Source organism: Gavia stellata, chromosome 4, assembly GCF_030936135.1.
Source record: "Gavia stellata isolate bGavSte3 chromosome 4, bGavSte3.hap2, whole genome shotgun sequence".
NCBI lineage: Eukaryota > Metazoa > Chordata > Aves > Gaviiformes > Gaviidae > Gavia > Gavia stellata.
The window spans coordinates 34,081,768-34,100,266 of record NC_082597.1 but is presented as its reverse complement, the minus strand read 5'-3'; the positions used below and the strand labels follow the sequence as shown (position 1 = coordinate 34,100,266).

The 18,499-nt window shown below is 39.7% G+C and overlaps 1 protein-coding gene across 1 annotated transcript in view; it reads right to left on the bottom strand.

Moving 5' to 3' along the window:
• TMEM117 (transmembrane protein 117) overlaps positions 1–15,115 on the bottom strand; it is a 212,464-nt gene extending 197,349 nt beyond the window's left edge. Inside the window, exon 1 of the mRNA XM_059817146.1 lies at positions 14,824–15,115. Within this exon, the coding sequence (XP_059673129.1) occupies positions 14,824–15,100 (277 nt within the window). The 5' untranslated portion in view covers positions 15,101–15,115. The remainder of the gene's footprint in view (positions 1–14,823) is intronic.
• Positions 15,116–18,499: the final 3,384 nt, after the last annotated feature.

Sequence of the window (18,499 nt, the reverse complement as noted above, 5' to 3'; positions counted from 1 at the left end):
AGTAGGTAGCAACTTAAAAACCTGCGTTAGCAATAGAAAATGCTAACACACTTGTTCTTGAGGTGCAAATCTTTTAATTCTATGTGACTGTATCCTAGGTTATAAAATGAACATGATAAAAAATTTCCTCTCTTTAGATGCCCTTACTGCATAACAAAAGTTGGTTAGAGGGCATGTAAGTGTTATTTATATTTTTGCACTCTTTAAGAATTTTTAGCATTTTTAAGAAACCTCCTTTTTTTTAACTGCCAGACCAGTACAAGTAATTTCATGATCCTCCTCCTTTTTCTCATTTTAGAGCTACAATGTCTCATCATCTTATCTGTAGTGCCTAACAGAAACTACATTTTCCTTCTTTGAATTTACTGGAATCCAAATTTCACAGTAGGTAAAAGAAATATAGTAGTATTTGTATCCCATATAATGCTGATGTTGAAATCTGAAGGTCAGTGCTGTAATCTCTGTTTTTCAATACCAGTTCAGTGACACTCTGTAACGACTTGTCAAAATAATTATTTCAATTTTTTCCAAACTGTTTGCTCTTTTCTCCTGAATCTGCACTGAAACTGATTTGCAAGCTTATTTTTAACAATAAATGGAGTTGCTTACAAGCTATCTATTACGCGGCCTTTTTAAATAAACATTTATAAAGCATTTTTTGAGTCAGTAAACAAAGCAGATTTCGTCCTCAGCCATCTAGAAGAATCTACAGGTTTACAAATACTTATTGCAGTAAGTAAAAGTGGTCCAAAATGCAGTATTATGTTGCAGTAAATGACAAACTTGATTTTAATATAAACATATAAAAACACAAACATAGTTTAATATGTTTATATGTAAATAGTTTAATATGTTTAAATAATATATTTAAAGAATAGCAAATATGCATAATAAACCTTTAGCATGATTCGAATGAGCAATGCCCCTTTCTATCAAATACATGCAGTGGAGGTCAGCAGAAAAGAGCCACCCACAGTTAACTCCAGTGCTGGACTGGAACTCTCAAAATAGTTTTAGATTTGACCATGAGCTTTGCCAGAGATTTTCTATGGGACTAAGGCAAGCAATGCTGCCTCTGGGACTCAATGCAGGGAATGTAAGGATCACAAGGAAGCCTACATGCTGAGCCATCAAAAACTGGCAGAGAGCAAGAGAGAAAAGAGACTTACATTTTCTTGAGGCAAAAAAGTAGTCACTTGGTCAGTCAAATACAGGAGATAGCAGGTGTTCTAACAAAAACAACTTGTGTCTCAAAGGAAGTGAAACAATGCTCATTTTAATAAAAAAAAATGAGGTTGACTCTCTCCTGGTCAAGAACAGAGTATGTTATTTTTTGTCTAGACCCTCTCAGTGGATAAGCGTTCCCATGCAGGAGGTTCCCTCCCTCTAGTTCTAATCAAAGGCATAAAGTACGCAGAAAAAAAGAAATCCTGGCCAGAGACAGCTTTCTGATTTAATCTCACTATGTACAATTTAAGCATGGGTTTTGCTTTATTTCTTGTCTTCAATAAATACTTGCAACTATGCTGTCTCTTTTGGACACTGAATAAACCTCACAATGCAGAAACAGGAACCCCAGAGGTTACAGAGTGTGTTTGCATTTCAAACACACAAGACAAGTGGAGAATTGATGTTGTGGGACCAAGAGAAAGTATATTCCAATGACAACCAAGGTGGCTCTCTAGCCTGCAATGGAATATGGGGGCATGCCCTTAGATCCGAGAGTTTTCAGACTTGGTGAAAACTATTGTTTCATAGGCTATGTAATTCTCAACTAGCATCTGTATATGTGTCCAGACAGACACTTGTCTGCACACCAAAAAGGGATAAAATCAGTTAATTGAGCCCTATATCAATATTAGTATGTGCTGCAAGCAGCATAGCTCCTACTGCAGGAAAGCTGATTATTATTCTACCAGACTCAAAACAGCCTAAGGGTTAGGCAGTTGTACTTCTAACAAGTGACTGCGTGACACTTTCGATATTTTGCAGAATTTTATGCCCCCTGCTACAGAAGCACTAGACAAAGCCCCAACTCCATTAACTTTGCCCCAGGTTCCCAATTGTCTTACCACCCCTTTGCCCTCCTACCATGGGATAGAGGATGCAAAAATAATAGTTATTTCAATAAATCTATTTCATAATGGCACATGTGAAAAAAGTGATATGGAATGAGCTTTCACTGGTTAAAATGTTTGCAAGACCTATCTCAACTTTGGGCTGAAGTTTCCAGATGCCAAAAAGTTCTTCAGAAAAAAGGTCAAGTTCTCTACTTTGATAACACAGGATTATGTTCACAGAATTAAAAAGTGGAACTAAAGTCATGTCTTCTTTTAACCACCTGCAAATCAAACTTTACATATTTGACATTTTTTCACAAAGTTGCAAAATTCAAAGGAACCCAATGAAAATCTGAGTATGAATATGTTTCACACAGATAGCTTCCACTAATGTACAAAACAAATCTCCTGCAATGACATAATATTAAGCATTGCTCATTAGCCCTAATTTGCCTTTCTAGAAATAGCACATTATTCATTTTTATTATGTACACTAGGTAATGGCATCCAAAAAGGATTATTTACTACATACAAATCGAAGGAGTAGAAATCCACAATATCAGCTAAACCACCATATCTGCTGTATTTAGAAGTAATTTTGGAAAAATTTAATTTTAAATCATTTGATACTATGCTATTTGCAAAAGTGAGTAACCATGGCAAATAGTATACTGAGAAATATATCTTTACTAGAAATAAACTGGATGGAGAAACTGTGTTAACAATCAGTGAAATTTTGGACAAAGTAACAGTTCCATAGCAAATTTCCTTTGGAGCTAAATCAGATATATAATGAAATAAAATTTTCATTACTAAAAAAAGCCAAAAGGTGGGTATGTTCCACAGTAGAACACATAAAAATACTATTTAATGGTAAGTGAATAAAAAGCTAGTAAGCTAACAGGTTGGCAGGGGGAGAGCTGTAATTGAAAAGTGTAGTTTTTTCAAATATATGCTTTCTCTACTTAGGTTTGGTTTTTCCTTTGTTTTTAAATGAATTATCAATTTAATCACAAAAGTAGTGTACAGAAATATTCATTACTATTCTTCATCAGGCATATTTACGACTCCTTATTTAGAGAGAATCTCGGTTTAACTAGCTGCCATATTCATTCAACACCACTAGAAGGTGCTGCTCTGTTGAAAGATAATTATTTCAGTCTGAATTGCTTCTCAAAGCTAATTTTCCTCTGGTAAATGTGGTTCTGGCCAGTTGTTTACATAGACTGTAATTGCAACAACCACCTCTGTTATACAACAGCAGGAGCTCATATGGCATAACCATTACCACAGCATGAGAATAACAGATCTGTTAGCATTCATTTTCTTGATAAAAGCCGAATCCCAGCTGAGCAGTTAGTTTTGCTGGAAAGTGAGGCGTGGAAACCGTGGTGGAGCTGATGCATTGTAAAGAGCCACAGTTTCTGTAAGGTTAGGAAAAACCCATTCCTGGTGTAACTTACAGAAAATGCATGTCTGGAGAGACATTTGCACACTTGTCTGAAGTCCGAAGTCAAAAGGAGAGACCAACATAAAAAAAAGTTTTAAGACAACCATACCAACATAAGCATATGATCTACATCAATTCCGCACCAACAGTATCAGGACATCAAACCGCATCTGGAAATCCAAGGATCAATAATTCATATTTCATACACAACCTTATATGAGCCTCAGCCAAGATAAGATTTAGTCTGACACCCAGAAAGGCATTCTGATAACCTCTGGGTACACACAGACTGCCTCTGTAAGACCTTCACATCCACAATAAAAACCTTAACTACTGAGAGCTGAAATGATTGCTGTTTTTCTAATAAAACACTTCAGCCTGTGCAACGTCTGAAGAGTTCTAAGTTTTATGTCATCTGGGATTGGGTAAGATTTTGGTGAGACTTGGGAAAGAAAAGGGGAAATGAGGATGGACTGACGGGCTAAGGTGAGATTCTGACTCTTTTACCTGTGAACTTTGGACTAAGTCTAAAAGTGACCACTAAGGAATGCAATATCTGGGCATACTTTGAGAGCCTGGATTTCATCAGCTCTTTTAGCTTAGACAACAGTCACTAGAAAGGCCATTTTCACTGAGAAATGGTAAAGGATGCAGTTCAAACAGTTTAAACCATTAAAAACTAAGGTCACCCCCCAGGGAGAAGCTTCCTGCTGGTGAGGAGACATGCACGTGGCCTTTCCCGAACTTCAGTGTCACAAAGGAAGCAAGTACAGTATAATCCTCCACTAAAGCACTTTGCAGAGCCTCTTACAAGTGCCAAACTAACTAAGATTAGAGACGACTCAGATAGAGTTTGATTCACCAGACAGGTCTGAATGATCAAAATTGAAATAATCAAAGAAGAAAGGTGCTGGTGAACTGTTCGGGAAGAAAGCCTTTTCCATCCACCTCTAAACATTACTATGGCAAAAGGCTGTTCCCTGGGAAATCTGGTATCACTACAGAAAGGCATTCCACCTCTAAAGGTACATCTGTCCAACTTTTAGATAGACGAATATTTATACAGTTCAGGATCTAAGAGAAAGAGAAATAATAAAGGCATGTCAATGATTCAGCTTTCAGGTCCAGAATGCTTTATGTGCAGCAAGATAGCGTGCAGCATCTTAATCTTCAAATAGCCAAAAAAGAGCTCTCCATCTTGAGACGGTAGTGTCTTAACAGGAAACAGGCACAGCAAACAGTACAGGGCACTTGTTTCTTTGAGGTTATGGGGCACTTTCTCAGTTTTGCTGCTGAACGTTTCCAGCTCTTTCAGAGGAAGAGTCTTTCCCTCTCAGAGTAAGGAATTCAAACCTCTTCAATAGAGTCAAAAATGTCTTCACTCATTTCGAAGTAGTAGTTATGTTAGGAATATCTTATTAGACTACATTCAATACATCTTGTATGTATTGAAAAATAATGATAAATTTTGTTTTGAGGCATTTACAATGCTCACAAAATATCCACTGAGACTCCTTGAGAGGTCTAGTTATAAAGGGGTTCAATTTCAAATAATATGAATTATTCGGTCACAAAATTAATAGTGCCTTTCATAGTGCCAAAGACACCTAAGTGACACTGACATACTTAAGAATACACATGCTCTTCCATCTCTGAGGAAGCAGTCTTTGAAGAAATTCACCTTTCCATAATACGTCACACCAAGGAAAGGGCCAGAACAGGCTTAACCTGCTTCCCTCAACAAGATGTGTGAGACGGCTTTATGGCATGTTTCTTGAGGGATAATGTTTGTAACTATAAAACATGAAAAAGAAGGATTGAATATATACTTACATTGAATATACCTCAATGTAAGTAACATGAGAATTCCTACTCTCAATTTTTGTCTTGTAATGTAATTATATCATGTGTCAGTCTGATTTCCAGGGCACTACCCACAGGAGAAGGTGAATGAAGAGCCTGTGCTCTGCAGCAAATGGGGTAACTGTTCCACGGAAAAGTCTTGTGGGGAGTAGCTGATCAGGAACTCCACAAAAGTTCCACATAAAATATTAGGTTTTAGTTTCTTCTTCACTTCCTATATCTCATGAAATTCCAACACATTGCACCATCAAGAATGAATTAAGATCCATATTTTTTGCCACTTACATCTACGACCACAGATTAGCAAGAAAGCTAGGATATCTGTGGGGTTTTGTTAATTAAAGCTGGGATATATCAAATTTTAGGGCTTGTTCCCTTTTTCTCAAGTAAACTAAAATTAAATATTATTGCTCCTTTGACTCTCTAGGAACATTTTCCTCGATCCTGCCTTATCTCTTTATGCTCTCTCTACCAAAATATCTCATTTTCATTATTTGTTTAGCATGCTTGACTTTAACTGAATCTTGTACAGATTTAGTTTCTTCTTTGCTTTAGTATTAAAGGAAAGTGTGCTTCTTAGTAGACACACATTGCATCAGTGTCCCAGAAATAGAAAACATTATTTAACATGTGCATAAGGGAGCCTACAAAGCCCTAGGCAGCTGTCCACTTTAAAAGATCATACCCCAGTGTTACAGACGAACGATGAATTCAAGGCAATTTAAAAGATGGGATGACCTCAGCAGAAGACTCTGCCTCTTTTCAACTGACAGTTTGTTTTTAAATTTTCAGTTTCTCTGGACTTCAGACAAATGGCCAAAACCAATAAGTTTCCCACTACCTTAACAGAAGCAGGAGGATGAAGGACTCACTAAATTTGGGGGTTTATGAGTACGTGTGAAAATCTGAGAAGAATTTGCTTCTTAGTAACAGGTAGGCACGAACGAAGACTACTGTTAACTACTACCTTTATTATTTGTATTCAGAATGACTGTCAAAGGCATCTAAAAATAGACATATTTTTGTTTGAATTCTGAACAAATCGTTGGAAGCTGAGAAACTATTCTGGGAGTTATCAGTACAGTCTTTCCTATTCCTATACTTTATCTTAGCATCCACAGTGGGCTACTGCCAGATACTGAGCCAGAAGTATCACTGGTTTAACCCACAAAGTTTGTAATGTTCTAAAGTCTTATAAATCATAAAAACAAATAGGTGATAATCACATCTACATCAGCTACTTTGCCATAACTTATTCAATGGTCAATCTGAATATGCAAAAGATATTAATTTTTATCATTCTAGGTAATTAAGTGGTAGATGCCTAAGACAAAGAAAAGGCAGACGTTACCATGTTAGAAGTGGAACAGATAAGGCAATGTGGAAAACATGAAAACATGAGTGTTGCCTGCAATTTTTAACTCGTGTCTTAATAAATTATTTTTCTGCATCTTTGGCTATGTAATCTCAGAAATCTTAAATTCCTGCTTTGCTGAGCTTAAGGGAGAACATCACTTTAAACATTTTAAATGTTTTTGGAAATTTATATCAAACAGGAAAACACTCAATGTTTTTCTAATTACCATTGTCATCATTAAAATGCCATCATAACCATCATTAAACTACCATCAGCATTTTTACTTGAAAATTTCAGAATAGTCTTGCTCCCAAACACCTATGTAGTCATCTACTCCTATGCTGTGCTGCAGAGATTGGGCAGCTGCATAACTACACAGTGGAAGCCTATTCTAATGAGGCCTTCATAATGGCACCAAGCAACCATAACATGCTGGTGATTAGGCAATAACAAGTGAGGGCTATTTGTGGATTAAATGTCAAAGAATTCCTAAGAGGTAGTTATGTAATATATGGTGGAAATTACTCTGTTTAGGACTAAAATGCAGCTGTCTCTGGTGTGAAACATGGTAGATGGGTAAGAACATCTCACCTTACTACTAACAAATGAAATTATAATGCTTTATCTGAACCAAGCTTTGAGAAAATTTGGACTAAAAGTCCTTTGTTTGTAAAAGCTTCAGAAGATCATTGCTTCTTACAATATACTCAACATGTACTGTTCTCGACTCAGTTCGCCTTGCCCTGAGGCTCTGCTGCTACCTCTACCGAGACACCCAGTCTGCCCCAGGGAGACTCCATTCCCACCTGGAGGCACCAGGGAGAGTGTGAATCCTCAAAGAAGAAAAGTCTCTGCTGGTCCTGCCATCCCCTGGCAGGGGCTACCCAGAGGGGAATGGCGTACTGCCCCTTCTGATGAGAAGAGAGAAAAAAGAAAGCAGAAAACTGTTTGCCAGCATCTGAAATGAGGTTATGTGCCTCGTCTGTCTCAGGAATCACATTTAGAAATACTGTGTTACTGCCCTACCTGTCTCACAGGGAACAATTACTGATCCCTCCTCCTCAAAAGTCACTCTGGCTAGTCGGTACATTTACAAATTCTTTAATTTTGCCATATGCAAAATATCTTTAAGAACCACATTTATTATTTGCTAAATAGTTCTTAAATCCTGAGAATGTATTCAAAGTTTTTTACAGCCGAGAATGTTGGGTTTTTCATTTTGGATTTTTTTTTAAAAAAAGGAAACATATAACTTCATAAAGCAGTCACACTGTCTGATTTGAAGTCCCAGCAGGATCACACAAAGAGAAATGTTGTCTGGTACATGAAGGACCTTCATGCCACTCTGACAGCCCAAGGGGATCTTTGAAAGGGCACAGCATGACCATGGAGATCATGTTCCCCTTGGGGCTCTCCATCGGGCACACGGCAAGGTGATGTTCCACACTAACACTCCCTCCATCTCCTTGCTGTATGGAATAAGGATAGAAGAAATTTGCCCCTGCACTAGGCTGCACCTGCACTATACCCATCAGGCTGCTCCTGCTAGGAATAAACTCACTTCTATTTCTGGAAACTGGAGAACGGAGACATATTATTCCTGTAAGTGGCAGGCATCATTCTAAACTCACTCCCAGTCTCAAATGGAAAGCAAAATCTGAAAGTCATGTCAAAAAGATCAAAACACAGAGTTGACACATCAATATTAAGTAGTAAAGAACTTATTTTTAGTTTTCAGTCACTAGATGCTAAATATTCTCTAGAGCCTTCCCATTACGGATAGTCTCACACATGTAGCTCTTCTCGCAGTCTCATGCTGCTGCTTGGGGAATGGGAGATGAGCCTCCGGTAGAATCAAAGCTTTCACTGAAGAGAGAATTATCTTTTTGTAGCTACTGCCTGTACCTCTCCAATTAAACTCTATAATCTACTACCGAGGGGTAATATGGTATCAGACTGATTTTACAATTAATGCTAAGAGCAGACAATGGCACTCTTCTCATTGAGCCTGAAGAGAGGAAGCAGTAAGAAGTTACAGATCTTCTAAAAATACAAGAGTAAAAGAAGAAATTAGGAGATCACTTGCATACTTTTTATTTATATTTCAAAGGTCACTTGTGGTCTCCCTCATGAATGATGTAAAGTTTATTTTAAACTGACATCTTAACTACTGGCAATGTGCCAGACCTGGAATCTGATGAGCCTGCACCCATTCAGTGTTTGGCTGTAAGCTTCTCCCTTTTTTCTGTTGTTTTTTGTTGAGGCTTCTGGCTCTGAAAAATGCTTGCTCACAGTCATTTATGTGTTATTATTAGCAAATTGTTAGATTGGCCCCTTGGCACACATTTTGTAGGACCAAAATAATCTTATTGTATTGCTCCAACATTTTACTGGAAACAAAAGAGGTGAATTGACTGTGAAGCAATTACAGTAGACCTTTAATGCCTTCAACAGCATTAACTTGATCGTTGTTACTGAAATTCATACTGAACAGGCTCTGGAAGACAGTAATTTTTTACCAGCTATCACATTAGTTGCTTTCTATTAGGCTGAAGTCATCAATGGAAAAGAAAAAGCTGGAACAAAGTTGCTGGATATTAAGTGACAGATCTTATTGTAATGTAAGATACAGAGCTGACAACAGAAAAGAATATGCTCTATCAATCAGGTTAGAATTTGATGCAAGTATTGCCATAGACCCAGCACTTGTTCCTACAGATGGTGGCACAACTGTTCATATAACTACTAACAAACAAGAACGGGAAACAATCTGGCTGAAAAACAACCCTGCAAAAATCTTATCACATCTCTTTTTTTTTTTTGCAAAACAGATCACATTTGGTTCATTAGCTATTGCACAAGCACCACTATGAAAGTGATATGCCACAGCAACACTAGCAGCCATACCACAGCCCAGATTTTACACTAACATGACCCCTAATATATCAGGATACTAATTAATCATATATGTACTATTGCATGAATTTATCCTATGTCTGTCAGCCACCTAACAGATTAACTTTTCTTACATACTGCACTATCATCCTGACTAAATCCCATTCTGTCTAATTTCCTCTTGCAATCTGCATACATTCATTGCTTCGGTTGATACACACTTTAACTTTCAGCATAAAAGCAGACACGGAAGAGTCTGTTTATAATAGGTTTGCAGTATCGTTTAGAGCCTTCCAGATAAAATGTTTGACAAAAAGAGTAATGCTTTCAGACAACAGGTCCTCAGTGGGTGTTTTGTTTGAAACTGTCTATCATGAAATTGCTCCCAGCACGGCACTACCGTCCATTAAAAAATTTGCAACATTAATGTGTACCCACAGCTCAGTGCAAGTCCTATAATGACTGCTTTATTTATTCACTCCAGTGTCTATGAAGCTCAGATTATCATTTAATTCTAAACAAACTGCATACTGTGAACATTTGTAAGAGAGCAACACACTAAATCCAACATTTATTCAACTGGTCTGATTTACTTGCAGTATTATGATCCCCCTATTTTAAGAAATATGGCTTTAGTTCTATATATCTTGTTTTCCATGATTTGTTAAAACATATTAAGTATTTAGTTTCCACCCACATAATTTAGAAAGGCACTTACAAATATAAATCCAGGCACAATCATTGGCAATTGAATAAAATCCAGTCTCTGTAATCACACAGATTTTAATACATCTTTATAATCACTTAGAATCAGAAAAATGGGCAGGTAGACACATGTACGTTTTGTAGTAAGTATATTTTTAAAAACTCATATATCTAATATGCAGCATAAGCTAAGGATTATTATTATTATAGATGGAAAACAGTCAAAGCAAAGATGCAAGACTGAGAAAATTAAGGTATTATTTTTCCAAGTATACTGCCCATCTATCCATACTGCTAAAAGTCTATTCAAATGAACAATGATTTTAAATTTACATGATAGATCATATTTATATATATTGATGCAAAGGACACAGCCTGAACTTTGGGCCAAAAAACCCCCACTGAACTCCGAATTTGGACCTGAGGTTGGAGTACAGAACTGCAACTGTGCATCCACTGAGAAGATGCCAATTAAAATATACACTTTCTACGCACTAAATACTGTGTTATTTACCAGACAGTGCCCCAGAGACATATGAAAAATGTGAAAGATATTATTCAGGAATTTCTTTTAAGTCAGGATTTAAGATTTGAATGCATTTTCTGAATGCATAGTGTCATCAAATGGGGTCAGTTTGTAAGCTCTTTCTGCTTTTAATAAAGCAGAAAATAAATCAAGAAATCTCTAAGTAAGTGCAAAGAAGATACCACTTTTCCCTGCCTCAAGTTACTCTCTCATGCAGAACAAAAAATAAAAGGGGGAAATATCTTTATCTTTTATTTCCCCAAACTTCTGATATTCATCTACGACCTTTCATTTTCCACTGCAAAATAAAAAGCATGGCAGAACACAATAACTAACCAAATAGAAGATATGCTTAGTGATGAATCAAAAGAATATAGTGGATAACAGCCAAAAGGCAATTTTAAAATTCCTTTTCTTCTGACCATATGCCATAAAGATATAAAGAATGTACTAGATAAAGGCTGTTTTCCTTGGAAATAGTTATCATGGGAGATGTTTTTCAAATGAAGTAAGTTATTTCTTGACTGAAGAGCAAGAAATGTAATTGTTTTCTAACCTTGTTTTAAGTCATGAGCAGTGTCTTGAAGAAGTCCCTGAAGAGGTTACTGTTCAAAGGCTGTAATGAATATTATCAACGGAAAACATCCCACCATGTTCTCTAGTCGAGATCTCTACTTCTCAACAATATAGTTTACCTACTCCCTTATCTCTGTATAAACTCAGAGAGATGAAGCCTAAATAATGTTTCCAGCAATTCTCCTTCCACTTTTAAAAACGTAACACGCTTGAACTTAATTCCATTATTTGTATAGTTCACGACAGTCATGGCTATCAGGCAGTATCTGTCACAGATGGTAAACTGTATTACGATGTAGTTCTAGCTACGCTATTTTTCTAGTTCATATGCAAACTCAGCAGCAAGAAATACAGAAGACAAGGGACAAAAGAGCAGGAAGGGCATAGAGAAAGAAAATCCTTTCCACTCCTCTTCATCTAAAGTGAGATGTGCAGACTAATCCTTCTCAATTTCAATTTGCAGCATACACTGTGAGCCAAGATCTGACAGGGGAAGATTGACTGGTACTACTTGGTTTCCTGACTGCAGGAAGTTATATACAGGCCACAAGAAACAACCAGTCACAATTTCCTCTACAAACAGAATTTAGCAAAGAAATATAAATAAACTAAACAGGATAAAAAATAGAATGGTTCCAAAGAATTATACATGAAAAAAAGAAAGGATTAAGTAGAAAAAAAAGGACAGACTCAGCAGCTACTTAAAAAGATAGACTAGGAAAATGAAAAACAACCAAGGGGTGAATTCATGAAGTGATTGATGCCAGAAGATCCAGAGGGCATACTCAATAAGGATCTCAATAAAATGAGGGATTTCTAGGCAGTGAAGACATTAAAATAGTGGCAAATAACTGGCAGTAAAGATTTCAGCATGGGCTGTACAAATCTTCTGGAGACCAGAGACACACTCAACCTGTAAACCCACCTCATCATCTCATCAATGCGATCGCTATCCACACTAGCTAGTTTACAGCTAGCATGGCCACATCAATCAGCAATACAGTCAGATCCTCAGTCATGCAGACTGCCATCTGCTCACAGTGTATCACAAGCAACAGCATACTTCCACTGACACACTGTGTGGGTGCAATCCCACAGCACTCGAGCCAACACAAGGTAGGGCTGCCATGGCCCCCAGCTATCTTGGCTGCACAGTCCTTGACCGTTGCATCAGCATTGGCACCCAAGCGATTGCATCAGTTCAAGGAGTTGCTGTAGACAACAGCAGAAGCAACTGGTTTTCCGTGGGATCAGCTGCGTGAGCTGGCTCGCTGCTCCATCACATTAACAGCAGCGCTGGCTCGAGGGAGGCACCAAAACGATGTGGCTGGGGTTAGGAGGGTGGAACTGTGGCAGATCTACATTGGCTCAAATTGCCATGAAACTCAACATGCAGCAACTAGCCTCAGATCAGATTTTAACTACATCCATACTGCTCACCCAGACCATAACTGTAAATATCCAGAAGCCAGCACTGCCATCAGGAGTAGGAATCTCTTGCCTGTTAGTTTCCTCCCAATGCTGATCCCTCCTTTGTGCTGTCACAAATATCGGTATGATCAGAGGCATGATCCTCACAGAAATAAAAGATGGGTATTGCTAATGTGGGTAAGTTCCCCATCCTGTTCCACTAAGCAACTGCACAAAAGCACAAAGAAGCAGACACTGAAGGATGGGCAGACCTTCTTCTTTTGACAGTAATGCTGATGCAAGACAGTTTAAAACTTCAGTTAAGCTAAGTCCTATCTGTGATATACACTTACAAATCCAGAAGGAATTATCATAATAACCTACCTAGATAGAAGGCAGAGATTTACTCTGTAGTCAGACTAGAACATATTCCCAAAAAGAAAAATTCACATGTCTTGATGAAGCCGCATGCTGTAAGAATTTGTTGCACTGATTGTCTAGCCTTTCAGCTAAATAAAAAAGTGCTGGCTATTTGCCACTTCCAAGCACTGGACCTTGCAATAAATTTGCTGGACTGAAGGTTCTGTCTTTCAAGTCAAACTTGAGCAAGTCACCCTCTAATCTTTCCTTTACCCTCTCAATCCTCTCACTGTAGGGCTTATTTTCCAATTTTATTATCAGTTCCATTACTTTTCCCTAATCTTCTTCAATTTAACAAAATCATTCCTCAATTGTGGAAGCCAGAATGGAAAACATTATTGTGACAGTGCTTGCTCCAGAGCCCAGGAATTAAGGTAAAATGTCCTCTTCATAGGGACATTTTACATTTATCATTACATTACAGTAAAATGTCCACCAAGTACCCATCAAGATGCTCAAGTATTTTTCACAGTAAGTGCTTCAAGAGAAGTCTGTATTAAGAGAAGTCTCTTAATGTGGCTTTGCTTGTTCATTCCTTGACATAACAGCTTTACATTTGATTTATTGAAACAATAGTGGCTCTCTTTCTATCATAACAGAACAAGACAGACTAAGGAAATGGCCTATCGCTCATGTGCTTCGAGGTGTTCCAGTAACTATCCATCCTGCAGTCCTACCAGTATAAGAATATAGGACTAGTCCATCTAGACCAGCAATGACACACCTAGAATCAGATGTTTCAAAGAATGGTGCAGCTGGCGGGAGTGAAGTAATCTTTTCCATGATTGCTACTTATCTCTAAAACTTAGAGACAGCCTCGAGCCCTCAGATGCAACATTTCCTACATTTACTACATGACTCAGTTAAGACAATGATAGGTATTTTTGTATCTCTATAAATTTAGATCTAAGTTCTCAGTCTCAGAATTTAATCCAGGGTCATTCCATTCCTTTCAGTCAGTCCATGTGCAGTAAGTTCCCCTGTTTAGTCACATCTTGTGTATAAAAGCATTTACTGTCATGTTTTTTTCCATTTCCTACCTTTCCATTTCACTGACTCGCTCTTGTACTAAGAGACAGACAGGTCCCACTTCTCTAGAATTCCTGTTTTCACGTGGGAGCTCTTCAGCACAGCTCTGCTAATACTAACAACAGCCTCTGCTTCCACTTATGTGACTTTTGATGAGACATGTAGTGTCGCTGCCCCAAGGAACAATGTTTTTTCTGCAGATTGCCGAGAAGATTATAAAATAAGCTTTAAAAATTGCTCTAAAGATGCACAAGAGTATGTTGAAAATCACTGACCTCTCAAGTATTTCAAACATGTTAGCTTTCACTGGTTTTAGCGTTTTTTGACTGAAGTCATTGTGAATTATGCTTATATAAGTAGACATGGCATTAATTTCCACGATGATGTAAGCTTTGATGTACTGAGTTCTATAAAGCTCTAAACAGTTGAAACAATTAATAGCAAAGCTTACAAAATTGCACTGACTAGAAAGCTAAATGCAGAAGTCGGAAAGCCATTATCAGGAAGTCAGCAGGTGCATCATGTAACTTACCAAACAGGCGCTGATGGAAGAGAAATTTCCCAGCTATCAGTCCTGTAAGAATGGCAAGCAGCCACAGAAGCACCTTCAAAAATCTCCAGCCTCCTCCTTCAGGGTATTTATTTGTTACAAAGGAGAAACAATTACCAACAACAATAACATTGGCTTCTGTCTGACTGTGAGATACTGGGTCCTCAGCAAATATTAAGAAGTTAAAGAAGATCACTAAGTAAGCCACAACTAAGCGAGACCACGGGTGTTGGAAGTAGTAGCGGAAGTCTTTATCCATTCTCAGATGCTTCAGAACAGTTCTTTGCCTGTATATAAAGACACAAATGCACAATGTTATATATACACCCAGAATTCTTGAAGCTTAGGAGATACATGCACATTACAAAAATCGAATCACTGTAACGGTATCATCAGTCATTTTTAACGCTTCAGACTTGACTACCAATGAAAGTTTCAATCAAAAGATACTGTTAGATCCAGGTAGAGAAAAACTGAAATTTCTGCCCATTCCAATGTAAAAAACAACAAATAAACACACATACATCACAGCACCGGAGTTTTAGTCTCAAACGTTTCTATATTATATTATCTCTTTCAAAGAACAGCTCCATAATGGGGCATGAAAATACAGCATGTAAGTACATGACAGGCTACATGGAACTCAGAGTGCCTTTCCAGCCATATTCCAAAAAATACGACACAGATTTCACAAATGTTCATACCAAGCCTAAGTTGAAACTTTCTCCTTATATGAGAAGGATGGAACAAGCCCATGAGTCCAGTGAGGTCTTCTACTGCCTCATCTCCTGGAAGCTTAAAAGCATATACCCCAGCCACATCAGAAACTTGTGTTTATATGAAGGAATATAATGATGGAAAAGTTGCTAGAATTAATCCTTGCAGGTCAGGCAAGTCTGTGGAAATCTTTTCATTGACTTCAGGGAGTACACCTATAATTAAGCACATTTTCAAAACTGGAAAATACGAGTGCCCTGAGCACAGACTGTTCTGTATGAATACAAAAATTGTATTTTGAAACTTGCCTGCTTATGAAGTACTGCTATGGAAAAATGCAACTGAGCATGGTTAATGTTTCAGTTGTTTGCCATTTGATTTCTTTTTCTTTCATGCACAACAAATTAGTTGTTTCATCCTGTTGAATCACTTTGTATGCACAAAGATACAAAGCTTTTGTGTTGTGGAACACCACAATTATTCAAGGGACCCAGAGTGCAGGAAGAAAAAGGGAAAAAAAAAGAGTACCTAATAATATTGCTTGTTTATTACAGCACGATCCTTGAAGGATACAGTGTACTTAACTGAAGGGTACAAATTTTTGCAAATGTCATATGCCCTGCGGGTAAAAACCCTAAACCCAAATTGCAGCAAAATACCTAAAAAACCCAATTAATTACTCATCCCTTCTTGAACTTCTGACTAAGTATCACCTTGCAAACTTACAAATGGCTTGAATTACAATGTCTCTCTTTAGGTAGTCCCTTCAAAATTATTTAACTCTATAATCCAATTTATTTTTGTAAAATTACAAGGAATCTTGTACCCATTAAATCAAAAGGATAAAAGAACTCTCATCAGATTCAAACAACGTTCAGTAAATAATAAAAATGAATAATGTCCCATTATGCATAAATTACATATGAAAAAGAAAAAAAAACACATTAGAGAGTTAAAAAGTTGGCACAAGGAAGTGTCAGCCCTTTGAAAACTTTATGAATAAAGTGATTGAAAGCAAGGGTCATTGGCCCAGCAGCCTAAGAAAATACAATTTTGGGGAGATTAAACTGCCTTTAGAGCCATAAGGATGCCCAAAGCTTTTTTATGTTCTCCCTCATTCTTATTAACGGGAAGTAAAGTTTCGGCATTTCCTTACGTGCATGAACGATCTTAACGCCCGATTGGGGCTGGAGATAAACAACTGTATGTCCTGACATTTTGGCAGCTGCCGAGAGTTGTTATAGACACCCAGCCGAAGACACAGCTTCATAGGAAGCGTTTTATAGCATAAGAAGCCAACATTTTAAGTAGCAGCAGTGCTGAATCGCTAATAAAAATGCGGGTGCCAAATTCTCAACGCCAAAAATGCGGGTGCCGAGAAAGCTGTGCACCACACGCCCATCGCAACCTGTTAAATCGACCCATTTCCCCCTGCCCCCGGCGCAGACCTGGGGACTTGCGGCCGCGTTACCCCGCGGAGCTGCGGCCGCCGCCGCCCCGCCGGGCCACAGGGCCACGGGCCCCCGCAGCGCCGCCGGCCCGGGGCTGCCCGCCCGCCGCCCGCCCGCTGCCCGCCTCACTCACCGCGACGGGGGATCCGGCGCCGCGGGCGCGGTGCTGCTGCGGCGCGGCTCCGCGCCTGCCGCGGTGCAGCTCTTAGCAGCGTGCGGCCCCGCTCTGCTCCGCGCCGCTCCGCGCCGCTGCGCTGCGCGCCGGCAGCCCCCCGCAGCTGTCAGCGGCCGGCAGGGCCCCCCCAGCCCCTCGGGCGCTGACAGCGGCGCTGGCGCTGCCGCGGCGTCCCGCCCCCCGGCCGCCGCGGGGAGGGAGCGGCTGCGGCGGCGGCGGCGGCGGTGCCCCTCCTCTCCGCTCCGCTCCGCTCCCGGGCGCGGGCGAGCGCCGGGGGAGGGAGCGCGGCCGCGCCGGCCCCGGCAGTGCCGCAGCCGCGGCGGCAGCGGGCGGCGCCGCTGCGGCAGGGTCCCGGCGCCCCCGACGCCCGTGCCGGTCCCTGCCCGTCCCTCCCCCGGAGCCTGCCAGCAAGGATGCGAAACGTGCGCGTTATTCCCGCGGGTGTCTGTATTCCCGCTGGAAAATGGTGGCCTGGGAGCCACGGGGGCTTATCCAGCCAGGGGAGGTGAATGAAAGCAGAGCAACACTCAGTTCCCACCGGTCAGACTTCAGTATTAAGTAAATTAGCTGCAGAAAATGACAGATATGGGAAATACGGGGTCAAATCTCGAGGCCTATTACCTCAAAGCAAAAGCATAGGGTTGGCAATAATAGCTAGATCACTCAGGAAGATGTAGGAAAGCCCTCATGTTGGGGGGGGACGACAGGTCTCTACCCATTTTGCTTACATGGGAGGGGGCTATCATGAGGCCACGGCCAGTCTCCAGGGTGCATACACAGTCGGTATTGTATCTCTGTCCAGCAAAAAGCCTCTGTGCAGCCTGACAGAGTTGTTGACATTGCACTTCCGCCGAATTGTCAACCAAAGCCTTTTTATGTGGGATGTGGTCCCTAGTGCCAGTGTGCTGGTATTGCTGACATCCCAGGAAAACGTCTGCAGGATGCTCTTAGCATTGCATTACGACTGGGTCTTAATGCAGCACGTGCTAGGCCTGGTCATTGCTGAAGATCGGTAAAACCAACTTGAAGTTGCTAGACACAGCCTCAATGTATTGTTGTGAAAGGTCATGTAACTCCATTGGAGCAGGAAACTGAAATATGGCATCAAACTTAAAACATGGAGATACATTTGGCTGCTTCAGGCCCAGGTACGGAGGAACGTGGCTGAGGTCCACTGAGGAATGTGGAAGGGTCTTCAGGTGAGTCACATTGTGAAAGACCAGCACAACCAGAACAAGCACCAGATGAAGACTTGTGAATCCCTTCTGTACTTATGGCAATATAGTTTTCTATATTTTTGTAAATAAACGTAACT